General features: G+C 40.8%; 2 protein-coding genes across 9 annotated transcripts in view; both read left to right on the forward strand.

The window, feature by feature from the left end:
• Positions 1–6,381, forward strand: part of erbin (erbb2 interacting protein) — a 44,694-nt gene extending 38,313 nt beyond the window's left edge. The window contains exons 22-27 of one of the 2 annotated variants that reach the window (XM_084035745.1): positions 82–225; positions 1,277–1,330; positions 1,422–1,586; positions 3,237–3,329; positions 3,850–3,924; positions 4,002–6,381. In XM_084035745.1, the coding sequence (XP_083891871.1) occupies positions 82–225; positions 1,277–1,330; positions 1,422–1,586; positions 3,237–3,329; positions 3,850–3,924; positions 4,002–4,109 (639 nt within the window). In that variant the 3' untranslated portion in view covers positions 4,110–6,381. The remainder of the gene's footprint in view (positions 1–81; positions 226–1,276; positions 1,331–1,421; positions 1,587–3,236; positions 3,330–3,849; positions 3,925–4,001) is intronic. The other variant, XM_084035746.1, reaches the window with a different exon arrangement.
• A 3,274-nt stretch (positions 6,382–9,655) lies between these two features.
• Positions 9,656–13,860, forward strand: part of arhgef28a (Rho guanine nucleotide exchange factor (GEF) 28a) — a 36,595-nt gene continuing 32,390 nt past the window's right edge. For 4 of the 7 annotated variants that reach the window (XM_084034770.1, XM_084034768.1, XM_084034771.1 and 1 more), the window contains exons 1-2: positions 9,657–10,023; positions 12,293–12,347. In XM_084034770.1, the coding sequence (XP_083890896.1) occupies positions 12,315–12,347 (33 nt within the window). In that variant the 5' untranslated portion in view covers positions 9,657–10,023; positions 12,293–12,314. Of the gene's footprint in view, positions 10,024–12,292; positions 12,348–13,860 lie in introns of all 7 variants that reach the window. The other 3 variants (XM_084034765.1, XM_084034766.1, XM_084034767.1) reach the window with 1 other exon arrangement.

Consider the following 13,860-nt stretch of genomic DNA (forward strand, 5'->3'; position numbering starts at 1 on the left):
TCCTCTGTTGTGTCCTTTTTTATGTCATCGCTCATTTGGTGGATTGCATGGCCACGGCTGACATGTCGTCCCTCTGTTCAGAATGCGCTGTCTCGCTCCTATAATTCCAATAACGCTCCGCTGAGCTGGTCTCACTACGGCAGCTGTAGGGATATGCATGCCAGCCAAGGGTCTCTGGGCTTTAGCGCCAGAGACCACCAGCCCTACGGAGCTCTGGGCTTCTGTGTGAGTACTGTGAACCTGAAGTCGGCTCCTGCAGCTCACACTTCAGCCACGGGGGCCTTCCAGTCCTTGCTGGTTTCACATCCTTTTGGAAGAAAAATATATATTTTTCCTTCTGACCTTCAGAACCTTTCACTTGTCCTGGCAAGTGAAAGTATAACTCCTAACATCTGATTTCTCACAAACAGACCCTTTTCATGTCACTGTCTCCCTCTGAGTGAAAAATGGACGAATCCTGATTTGTTGTGTTGCTCCTCTTGGTTGTAATGCCTTGTTTAAAAGGGGGACCCCTGTTTTTTTTTTCGTCTACCATCATCCATAAAAAGAAATATATATGTATACATGTAAATATGTCTACCACGTGTCGTTCAAGTCAGATTTTTCTGTCATTTTTTTTGCAAAGGAACGCTTGTATTTCTTGAGGCACATTTGCCAGCAGGTCTGTATTTTCTCTGAATCCCGCTGGCAAAAAAACACCTTTTTGTTCTAAGCTGTGACGTAACCGGCTTTTTTAATAATCAAGATGTGTGAAAATACCCCCCCTTTTTAAACGTGCCAGGTGCTCTAACATTATAATAATAATATAATCACCACCCCTGTGTGTGATACCCCTCCACCCTGCCACACTCACATCCCACCATTCTACTGCATTTGTATTCTCCTCCTCCTTTTTAACTGCACTTTAAATCCTCGTCGTGCTCATTCATCTTCACTTTAACTGATCACTAAGCCTCTCACCTTGTGTGGGGGTGAAGAGTGTGTTTGCTAAAGGTACGTGGGTAGAGGTGTTTGTGTGAGTGGTTTAGAAAGTGGGTGTTGAGGTAAAAAAGATGTCGTGTAACTCCTTTCCCGCTGAGCATTTAAGAAACGCTAATAAATGTGAATTACGTGGCGCTTGATGGGAACTAAACACAGTTTAATCTCCGTTTTTCATCGTTTTAATCAGATGTGTCCCTTTCACCTCCTTCCAAAGCAACACATTACTGCCTTAATGCCATTACCAGACATGAAGAATGTCCGTGTCAGTTAATGATGATTGCTTTCCCTTTTTTAGGACGATGTGTTTCCCCCGGGGCAGCAGAGCTACACCCTGGACCACCACAGAAAAGTATGACATACACACTTTTAGCTGCAGAGCAAAAAAATAAAAATGTGTGGTTGCCAAATTTTGAGAAAATGTGTTTTTGTTTGTTTCCAAGGTGCCTTTGGTGAACGGTCAGATGGGCCCTTCTGTTCGTCCTCCGGTGAGCCAGGCGACGATGGCCCGCCACCCTTCCAGAGAGCAGCTCATCGATTACCTGATGCTCAAAGTCTCCCATCAGCCCCAGGGGGCGCCGCGAGTCCCGCACGACGCTCTGCAAGAGGTGAGGCATGCTGCTGCTGCTGCTGCTGCTGGTGTGGAATTACCTGAAGACATGCCGACGTGATAAAAGTTAATTTGATTTCCAGGATGTTCTTCATCGCCTCAGCTGAAGTTTGATTTAAAAAAAGTAGTTCCCTTGTTCACATTCTTGCTGAGCGTTGATAAAGAGATCAATACTCTCCCGGGTCTGTCGGTTAAATATAAAGCTACAAGATTTAAAGTAGATATGTGAGCGTTGGAGATGCTGGTTGGTGGATTCTGTTAACTTTGGACGGAGCCAGGCGAGCTTTTCTTCTTGAACGATTACTTTAAGGGTCTTTGAAGAATCTGATATTCTTATTAATTATTGTTAATTCCCCAGACTTTTATTTCATATGTAGCAAGCAAACCAGTTATATAAATATTAGGGGTGTAACGGTACATGTATTTGTATTGAACCGTTTCGGTACGGGGTGCTCGGTTCGGAACGGAGGCGTACCGAACGAGTTTCCATACGGACATATTAAGTAGAGGACCGCATTTGTGGAGCGTGCTGCAGCCGCACATGCGCAGTTGCGCACACCGCGACACAATAAACAGCAGTAGTAGCGGACGTCAGGGCTAATGCCGCTAGCGTTGGCAACAAGCCAGAGTTGGAGGACCCTCCCGCGACATTAAGGTCTCCCGTTTGGGAACACTTCGGCAAAGCGGTTTGCCGACATTGTTCATGTGAGGTCGGGTATGTTTCTGGCAACACGTCAAACCTGTTGACGCATTTGAAACGGCACCACCCCCACGTGAACATCGCTACAACGAGTAGAAAGACGAGCGCAACGTTAGTGCAAACACAGCTCCTCACCGCATTTAAACAGCCCCTCCCTGCCCTGTTCAATTTTGCACATCAGATGGAGAAAAGATATGTTTTTAAAAAAAGAGTCTGAGCCTTATTCATGTTATTTAATCTGAGCAACAACTTGAAACTATTTAGTGTTGCAACTGTTCAATGTTGCACATCAGATGGAGAATTTTTTTTAAAGAAACAGTCTGTTATTTTTATTTATTTTTATTTTTTAAATAAATATTTTAAATACTTGTATTTATATTTTTGAGCAGCATTCTAGCTCCAGTGCATGTTCCTACTGTTAAAAGCACAAAAGTAATAAACAACTAGCACATTTATATTTTGCATTTTGTTTTCTTACTGTACCGAAAATGAACCGAACCGTGACCTCAAAACCGAGGTACGTACCGAACCGAGATTTTTGTGTACCGTTACACCCCTAATAAATATATAATAATACAGTGTCCCTAAGGATGGGACGATATAGGATTTTATCACACATTAGGATAAGAAAAAACAGAATAATCGAATCTTGGTGAATTTTCATTCTGTATTCATGCAGAGACTTTATGATTCATCATCATTTTATTCAAGATTATTTCATTGTTAACTAACAAAAGTTGTGTATCTGACAATACAAATATTTGTTTCTTAACAAAATGTTATTGGTATGTTTTATGACATTTTAATCGGGATAATACTGTGAAGGATATTCGTGTCCCGAACCTCCAGCTGTGGATCTTTTAATACTAATGTTGTGTAACTGTGGAATTAACGATGAGCGACTGAAGGAATACCTGACTAATGAAAGAATGTGGGTGTGTGTTTCAGATCCGTGTGAAAGTGGAGAAGAATCCAGAGCTGGGTTTCAGTATATCAGGAGGCGTGGGAGGCCGGGGAAATCCCTTTCGACCAGATGACAATGCAAGTTTATCACTTTTATGGGAGCATACTTCAAGGGGAAGTTTGGAAAAACAGATTTTTTTTGCCACCTAAAAGAAAGATCCATGAGTTTAGCCATCAGAGCGGCCTGTGTGACACATTTTACCTTTCAGAAGAGAAGTTGCTCAAGTTTGTTTTTTTGCACTTTTTTGTGCAACTCTGGTGTTTTTAAAGGGCAGCGGTCGACAAGCAACTTCTGTGTTCTGTAAAATAAAATGACTGTTTTTGAGTACCCTTAAATTGCTATTGATTTTTTTTTTATTGATTTTGTTTTTTGGAGAGCCTTTCTTTTAGGAGGCTAAATCTGCTTTACTGCAGAACTCCTGCGTCTGTTTCTCCAAACTGGTAGTCATGACAACCGGCATCTAATCTAAACCCCACTTCAAACGATCCCTTTTTAAAGGACACATACACAGTAAACATTGTGCTGTACACCCTCAAGAGGACACTTATCAATACAACCTATCACGTGTAATTAAACGTATGTATCGTGTGGTTTCAGGGTATATTTGTGACGAGGGTTCAACCCGAGGGGCCGGCGTCCATGACGCTTCAGCCCGGAGACAAAATCATCCAGGTATTCTGCTTTCTGCTCGATAATATCACACGTCTGTCGTTTCACGATGAGTTATTAAAGGTGTCTTCTCCTCGCAGGCGAACGGATACAGCTTCGTGAACATCGACCACGGGAACGCCGTGGCCCTCCTGAAGACGTTTCCTAGCACTGTGGATATGACTATCATAAGAGACGCACAAGCGTAGACTCCGCCGAGAAACCGAGGGAGAGAGATTTTACCTTGACTGATATTTTTCTACACAGAGGACACTGACCTGTTGATACCTGTTGGGACTATTTATAGTAGAGATCTTCATAGCCTTTGATTTGAAACGGGGAAAACCACTGAATGTAGTGGATCCAGAGTGAGACGGCGGCGAAACCCTCTGCGAGTACGAGTCCTCAAAAGGCCATCACTGTGGTATATATATTTTTATACGATAGAAGCTGAAGATGTGACCTGCTCTGATGCAAGTAGTGACTGTGGTCTCTGTACAGATCATCTTTGTTGTCCTTTTTATCATGAATTAGGTTTTAGTTCTGCCGATTGACCACTAGGGGGACGGGGTTCCCTGCTCGTCTGTCATCCAGTTTGCCTTTTTATTATTATTTTTTTAATTTAAGATGTTGAAACCATGTCTGCTGCCCCGTGCGATCTTATATGGAGGACAATGTTACGTGCTTTTCGTGTGGAGGCGAATGTAGATCGAGGTTTGGTCGTTTTGGGGAGATTCTTTTTTTTTTTGTTTCTTATGAGATTTGAAGGGTTGAGAAGAGGAAATCATCCATAAACCTGTGAACACCCTGCACTCTGCATATCAGCCAATCAGACAGCAGCTTCCTGCTCTGCGTGGGGAAACGACATCCTTATTATGAACATGGGCTGTCGGGAGATGATGAGACAGGAAGTGGGAAGGTCATTCACATACTGGGAGAGGAGAGGTGTGTGTGGCGTGTTTTGCTCAGCCTTAATCTGTTTTGCCAGTCGGAAGCTTTCGTTTGGAAGCTTAATGTTGATATTTTTTGGGTGGGAAAAGGTCATTTGCTCACAGGTGGGAGCGTGAGTTGAGCGAATTGGGACGCATTTTCCCTCCCAAAAACGTCAGAACTATTTCCTTTGTTTTGTTTTTTTAAGTGGAGAAAGACACGGCTGGTTGCTAGGTAACCAAAGCAAGTTTTTTGGGGAAGGTAAAAAAGCAGGAGTGCAACTTTAAAGAAAGGCTTTTAATTCGTCTTTCAGGCAGTTGTTGTGTTTTTGGTTTCATCATCTGTCACTTTTATCTTTTTTTTATGGGAGAAAGACCACAGTTTGCCTTTTTTTTTTTTTTTTTTTTGTCTCTCAAAATGTTTAATCATGCTTTTTAACTCATCACTTTGGAGCAGTTTCTCAATTTCTTTGTGTTGTTCTTTCTTTGCTGTACAGAGTAGAGTTGGGAGAAACAAGTTGTCAAGTGCCATAGACCTTGAACTGTTTGAAAAGGGGAGGAGCTTTTTGACCCCAGAACACAAGCAATATTCACCACCTTCTGAGTACATTTGCAGCATATAACGGCTTCAAAGCAATATTCAAAGCCTTTATTTTCGTCACAACAACAAAAAACCATTAGATAGCATTTTTTAGACACATCTTTTAGTAATCACTAAAAAAAAACAGTGGTTTTACATGATTTTTATATTGTGAGAAGAATCATCATCAACAAACAATTTCTCTGCATTGTGTAAAAGTGAATGTTTGTGTCACTTTGCCCAAGATGCTTTTTAACTGTTTGTTGCTTTAGATTAATATCATAACATTCCTCATGTTTGTCGTAAGATTTGTGTCAAAAAACTGTGTTTTTCAAAGGCAACGTAATATTAATTCACTGGTCAATGACTCATCAGTGAGACGTGTTTCCATTAAAAACAAATGGAAATGATCAAATTCACTAAATAATGGCCCCATGAATTCAAACATTTTGTAACCACTGATTTGTTTGTACAGTTCTATAATATAATTTAATCCCTCGTCGTTTCCAGTAGATTATTGAGTCGTCTGCTGTTCCCGTATGTATTTTATTCTTGTGACAAAAATAGAAACACTGTTGATTAACAAAAATGAAACACCCCCCTTTTTAATAATAATTCTAATAATAATAGTTGTGCTGTTCCAAGTGAAGCTGTACACTTTAAATTTTCAACTTTAAATTGGTACATTTTATTCACAAAGCGACATTAATAATGTGCATTTCCATGATTTCTCACAGAGCGTAGTATTTTACACGGATGGATTGTTGTCTATTATTTGTATTCATTTTGTTGGTGATTTCTGTGGGGGGGGGGGGGGGAGATTTCTGCGGTAATGGTCACTTTATAGTCATAACAAAACGTCTGACATCGGACAATCTAGGGAGATGAAACACGTTTTCTTCATGTCGGTCGGTTTCTCGTGCTCCGTTATTGTTCTTATTTATTTAGCAGTCTTCTGTGTTTTTCAGACCTTACTAATCAAATTGTAAATACTCTCAAAGAAGAAAAAAAACAGACGAAGAAGAATTAATAAACGGCATTAGTGACTTGCGATTGTAAAAAAACCAGCAATAAATTGCAATGCAGAGGCACTCGTTTTAATGTATAGCTAGTATTTCTAAGGTTTCTCTGGAAACGGCCACACCGAGATGATGATGATGATGATAATGATGATATGCATTTATCCAACATTCCAGATTTTGTACATAATTACCTGTTTCTGAAGTAACCTGTGGAAAATAAACTAATGCTCTTTAGCGAGGAGCCTCCTGTCTTCATTTCATCGTTTTCTTTGAGACGAGCGTGAAGATGAATGAAGAACAAAGTGCTAATCCTGCAGGATTACCTGAATCCTGCCGGCAGATTAGAAGATGCTTTCTGTGGATTACAGGTCATTAAGGCGCTGCTTTCTTTGTAAAAACCTTTTGATTCTTGTAACAGCATGGCTGCACTTCTGGCGCCACCTTCAGGCCAAACTTCACTTTTATTTAATTTCTTTTGCAGAATGGTATCCAAGTATAGTGATGGTTTTTCAGATTTTTATCCTTTCCAGTATTATTTTTATTAGTCTTTATTAGTCTTACAGGCCCAAAGTTATATTTCATTATCGTTAAATGTGGTTTATGCAACAACTTGACAGCAGAAAAAGCATGAAATGCATTAACATTAAATAAAATGTAGAAGTTATATATTTTTTGTTGTTGAGGAGGTGTGTGTTCATGTGTGTTTTGACCTTTTGATGTTTGCAGTAGCTCCTTCTCTCCTTCCTCAAGTGTTGACAACCTCCTATGACTTCATCTTCTTAGCTCCCTGATCCCTGATTGGTTCTCAGCGCTGCTGCAATAGCAGGTAATGCTTAAATCTACCTCATGCTTTTCCAGCAAGTGATCCAGATGACTCGGCTACCTGCTTGCTGAAAGAGGCCAAGCTGCAAGAAAATGCATGTTAGTGGCTCTTCTATATGTATGGAAGTCAGAAACCCAGTCTAATGCTTGAGATCCTGACTTCACTGATCTGATCTGGAGTCAGCTGGATTTACTGCAGCACGTTAATTCCCTCTGCAATAAATGTATGCAAATAAGTTAAAGTAGATTTAGATTTTGTTTTTCCAAACGTCAAAATGAACACAGAAAATAAAGTTACACAACTAGAAAGCATAGATATACGAATAACATTTTCTTTTTTCATAAAATACAAGAGCATAATAGTTACATGACTCATATTTGAATTATTAACTAACTAGAGGAAATATCTGTAGTCGTTGTCATTAGTCGTTACCTCCATCTGCTCTCTCGGTCGTCATGGTAACCGTGGATGTACTGCAGCCAAACACTCGAGTCAGTCCCTTCCTGCTTCGACGCTGGAAAAAGTACAGGCTCTGAAATGTACTCAAAGAAGTAAAAAGTATCACTATGAAGTGATTTCTACTGGCTAACTGAATCTCAGGTCATATCCAAGAGGAAAATGCCCTGAAATACATTTAAACTAGGAACGAGCCTGTTTTAAAAATGTAAGGCGTAGAAATGTTTTTTATGGAGGGAGTAAAAGTAATATTGTCAGAAAAATATACCCGAAAAGTATTTGTTCTTTGTCACTTCCCACCTCTGATGGATACTAATGTACCTATAATATAAGGATGAATATATGTATATGTGGCTAGTTGATACACTTTTATCTATGTGTTTTATCTTATTTAATCTAAATAGTGTTAAAGGAGCCCCTGGAGTATTTATCCCAACTATGAGTCCTAGATATGTTTTATTATAAATTAAATTAAATTAAATTGGGGTGTAGAAATGTTGCATTTTTTCTTTAAAAAAGCCTTTAAAAAAAGAAAAAGAAATGAAATTTAAAGATGTTATTTGAAAAACCGCCACAAGGTGGCAGCATTGTCACTCGATTCACTTTTTATTTAGAGATATACTCGTTTTTCACCCCCAACAGGTGGCACCACAGTCTCACTTTGCTATGCTTCAAGTCACATGGGCTTTGTTCCTCCACCTAATCACCTATTATCTTTCCATCTCCCTGAAACAGAGCTGGAAAACTGTATAAAAACTAATTTAAAAGCGGTATCGTCGTGGACGGCCGGCCGTGACCTCGTTTCAACGTTGAATCTGTTGCTCATTATCGGTCAGTGGGAGAAGTCTGGGAGCAGGAAGGGTGGGAAAGTCTTCCTCTCACTTCCTGTTACTGTCATTACGGTTTACAGTCCAGCTGAGACCTGGAGTCCCATTTCTATTTAACAGCATCAGGAAGTACAGAGCTTCATGCAAACTCTGATATTAATCTAATAATCAGTAAGACTGGACCAGCAGGCTGCAGTTAAAGTTAGCCTGTATACGATGTGCTAAAAACAGCCAGTCTACCTATTTAAAGGATGCTAACATTAGCCACCATTAGGCTAAGGTCACACCAGACCAAGTATGCTAAATATGTTTTGGTCTCGCTTGGAAATAATTTGGGGAAACTCAGTATAAAATGTGTTTTTCTATATGCATTTTGTCAAATATATCCGAATTGGACTTGGTGTTATGGTTACATTAAAGGAGTATTTTACACTGAAGTTCAGTTAAACCAATCACTGGAGAGCCTTTTGCATTTTTTTTTTTTTTTTATTTATTAATTACCTGAAGGCACGCTTGTAAAGGGAGGGGTGAGAGGAGGGCTATTCACTTTACCGCTAAATGTCACTAAATCTGAGACTCGGCTCATTTTCGGATTTTGAACAGGAAGCTTACATTTAGAAGAAAGTAGATCTGATCAAATTGTTGCATTGTGGGAAATGTAGGATCCAGCATTTTTGGAGCTTGAACCATTATATAGAATAAAAGTCACTGTTGTGATTGTGACCATTTAGAAACAGTTCCCAAATGTATTATTATATTGTTATTATTATTACTATTATCAATGTGTAAAGCTGCTTTATATCCTTTCATTTATGAAATGCATCAAATATTTGGTGTAAACTAGTACATAAAGCTGTAAAACAAATGGCGTGGAGTACCGAATTACCTGCACAAATGTATAAAGTACTTCGGAAAGTACAGCACCTGAGTAAAAAGTACTTTTCCACCGCTGCGAACACGTTGCTTGTTCTTTGTGTACAAAGCAGAGCAACCGAGCAACCTGACTGAGCATAGGTGAAGGTGACGTCACGCCAGCTCGTCTCTGATTGGTGCAAAATTACAAACTGCACAACTGACCTGCTGCGTCCGCCTCACACTTTGGGTTTTCGGTTGTTTACGGTAAACGTGGCGCACGCGCGCGCGCGGATAAATGCGATACATTTATATGGAAAAGACATCTGTGCAAATACGTTAAGACGCACGCGGGAATCTAAATACGCGCGAGAGGAGGACGCGTTCAGGGCGGGGGTGAAAAAGTTCGGCAGACCGGCGGCGTGTGAGGGGGCCGGGCCAGGGTGAGGAGGAGAAGGAGGAGAAGGAGAAGCCGAGGCAGGGCTGCAGAGAGGAGACACAACTCGGCGACACCTGCGGACGAAATCCCCAACAGTCTTCCCACCCCCTCCGGATGGGGAGACGGAGCTTGAGTCACGCGGAATAAACGCGCGAGGAGGCTAATTATCGAGAGAATCGTTAAAAACGACGGCAGGTAAATGGCAATCTTCTTCTTCTTCTGCTTCTTCTTCTTCTTCTACTTCTTCTACTTCTTCTTATGTTTCTTCTTCTACTTCTTCTTCTTCGTCTTCAGCTGGTGAGATTATTGGGATAATCATACATTTTTGTAGTTGTATTGATTTATAGACGATCAAATGGTGGTGCGTTCACAGGTAAAAAAAAAAAAAAAAAAAGTCTAGACTAATGTTTTTCTTTCACTTTTTTTTTTTTAAATCTGATGCATTTACAGACCGTATTTGACTGTAGGAGTTTCACCTCCCAGTGGAAGGAGTAGAGGTCATGTATTGCTGATATTATTTGAAGTCTGTTTTGTTTAAACTCTCTGTGTGAGAGTTTTGACAGCAGTTTGGCACTGGAGGTGAAAATATAGCAGGAAAGGTGTTCTAGTTTACACTGAGTTTATTTTTATTTCCAGGGTACTTTCATGTCATCTTTGTGGCCAGAAAAGTAAGTTTTCATGACTTATGCAAAGCTTGTTGTGTACATCTGTTAGTTTTCATAAAGCATCTTCTAATGAAAGAGAGAGGAAAAAAAGTGCATGCAGCCTGTAACTTGATTGCAGCTCGTCATGTGAGAGGGAATTAGATCATTCAATCATGCATCACCTGAGAAAATGTGGAGGACAACAGGATCAGCGTGCTCACGTCTGAATGTGTTCCCGTCACGCGTACAGATGTCAGAATGTGTGTGTGTATGTTTCTGAGTGTGTGTGTGTGTGTAATCTCTTTTCTCACGCTCTGCTCCGGAGTGTGTGGCCGGCCGCCAGGTCAGGTTTCTTATTCACATTGAACATAAGTCCGGAGTCAGCCCGAGGACACGTTCTGTGCCGACAAATCATGATGATTTCTTGTCTTTTTCAAGATTTGTTTTTTATTGTCACACACACAGTAGAATCATAGTTGAGCAATGACATTCTTATATTGCTGTTTCCCTTCAGACAGTGACCTTTAATAGAAAATACAATAGAAAATAATTCTATATATACTAAAAATGAACGGTATAAACGTTAGAAACATATCCATATCTCCTTCTCTTTTTGTTCTTTACATGTTTTTTATGTGTGGCTGCCAAAAAAAACCTGAATATTCACATTTGTTGACATTACAGGGTGCAACCTGTCGGGCCGGGATAATGTTTATTCTACATTTGGACACGCACACCTTCTCCAGTTCCACATCACAATAGTGTGACAACATTGATGTGTGTGGAGGATTAAAAGGAAATAAAGAGCAGGAGACAGCCGCCCAGGCCTGTGGCATTACACGTCTATTGATAGAAATATCCTGTTGGACACAATATTACAGAAACGGTGATATTATTGTTGGTAAAACCCCTTCGGGACGTCGGTGGATTACAGTATAATGTGACCTGACCTGGATTCTGGTCTGCTTTATGCTTCGAGTTTTGTTTTCATAAAATAACAACAGTAATAAGAAGTTTACATACTGTACATAAACAGGGTCGCCAATTTGCCTTTTTGTCTTTTTATAGTGCCAAACAAATTAATTAATTTATCGGGACACATAATGTAAATCATTGTGGTTTAAAAGTAATGACTGATGCATTTAAATAGGAATAAACAAGAGGATTGTGGACTGAAAACAAAATATTCCAACTTTATGTTTATTCAGCGTATGTCAGCGTCAACATGAAAAATCACTTGTTGTTTTTATTTCATTTAATATGTGGAATTAGGGGTAATGATAACAATATTGGAGATTAGAGAAATGTGAGGACTATTCTCATGATCGGTTAAGGGTCGAGAGCTAATATCAGGTTAATTGACGGCAAAAAATATCATTGTGAGGCGAAGGAGGAGAAGAAGGAGGAGGAGGAGGAGGAGGAGGAGGAGGAGGGGGAGGATTATGCAGACATGCTGTAATGTAGATGGGAGTCTAGAAAAAGTGCTGCCTGCAGAGCCGACAACCACTGGTGGAGCTTTGAAGTCATGCACTATTCACAGCTGTGTGTGTGTGTGTGTGTGTGTGTGTGTGTGTGTGTGTGTGTGTGTGTGTGTGTGTGTGTGTGTGTGTGTGTGTGTGTGTGTGTGTGTGTGTGTGCTGATGATCATGATGCTTGATCCTGGTGTATTTACTGGGTTTTAAAATCATTGATTATCACAAAACAGCTTTAATGTGAATGAATTACAAACACTATCAATGAAAGTAATGTAATGATTTATAGAGGAACAGTTTCAGTTGTTATCCTCACATTGTAGTAACGGGACTATATTTCCTCTATAGGCATCTGGTGGATGGAGAGAAAATGGAGGTGAACAGAAGAGAGGTGCCTCTATATGTAAGTGCTTTTTTTCTTCCTGTAAGCATCTGGGTCTGTTTTGGTTGTTTTTTTTTGTTGGGGGGGGAGGGGGGGGGGATATGTGAACTCTGAGGAGCATATCTAGGCCCAATTCTGTGTTCTCGGCCCAGAATTACAGTCTTTCCCTTCCAGCCTTCCCTTCACTCTCTCTCTCTCTCTCTCTCTGTGTGGTGGTTGACTAGCGAGCCTTGTGTCGCAGGTGAAACCCAAACCAGGAGGGTTTCAAGTCCCTGGGGGGGGGGGGGGAGCCTGGGCCTTACACAAGGCAAGGCCCTCTGAAAAGCACCGGAGAGAATATGCCCGTTTTTTCTTGCCTTTTTTTTTCTCCGTTTGGAAGCATGTTAAGAGTAGCAGGTGTGTTTGAATTAATATATATTTTTTTTTTACATAGCAGAACTCCATCTGTCTTCCTCCCACCCTCTCTCTCTCTCTCCCCCTATTTCTTTCTGTTTGTCTCTCGCCCTTATCGTGTGCGGAAGCCTGGGTGGGCCACTCACTGAAGCGTTGCCAGATTTCTGGTGTGCAGAGTGTCTGCTTGTTTTGCTGAGTCACCAGTTTCAGACGGAGGGGGGAGGGGGGGTAACCCCCACGATCTCACAGACGCTGATGGAGGACCTGTCTGAAACCCGAGCATGTGAAATCATTACAGGCCTCTACACACTTTTCACGTGCGGCGTCTCCATTAGGAGGAAGTGGCGTCCCCGCCCTCCTCTAAGGTCACGGCTCAACGGGAGCGACTCTCGCTGCCGAATGAGATCCAGGTTTCAATGCCAGGCTTTGTGTCAGGGGGGCCACGGCACGCCGCTGCGCTATAAAAGGCCGTTATTGTATCGTATAGTGAAGTGTTATGGTGCCACACACACATACAACACACAACACAATACCAGCAGATACTGTTCGACCTGGATCAATGGTTGACATTGAAGTGGAGGCAGAAAAGTGTGGGAGTTTCCTGTGTTTTGTTTTTGGGGAGGTGTTATGGAGCTCCCGAGCAGGACAAGGGGATTTTGTTCATCCTTGAAGACTCTCGTGTTGCTGAAATGATCCCATGTGAGAGAGACATACACCAAAAGAAAACAATTTTTAGCCAAACAGCTGTCAACTAAATGATTACCATTTTTTTCCCAGAAGAGGAATCCTACTGATTTTTGGTAAAAACAAACAAACAAAAACCCTTTGCTGTGGTTTGACTTAGCTCCACCCTCTTGTGTCGCTTCTGTTTGCAAATAAATCAAGATGGCGTCGGCCAAAATTCAAAATTTGAGGTTTCAAAACAGTAGAAGCTCATGACATGTTAGCATGCTAACACACTATAAACAAAGATTAAAATCATGATTGAAATTACAGCTCCTTAACATCAACATTTTATTGTTTATAAATCGTTATCGAGAACATGTTAGCATGTTGTTATTAGCATTTAGCTTAGATCACTGCTCTCTTAACACAGCCTCGCAGATCAAGCTGCTAGCATAGCTGTAGTTACGTGTTTCTT

Source organism: Eutrigla gurnardus (assembly GCF_963514095.1).
Source record: "Eutrigla gurnardus genome assembly, chromosome: 19".
NCBI lineage: Eukaryota > Metazoa > Chordata > Actinopteri > Perciformes > Triglidae > Eutrigla > Eutrigla gurnardus.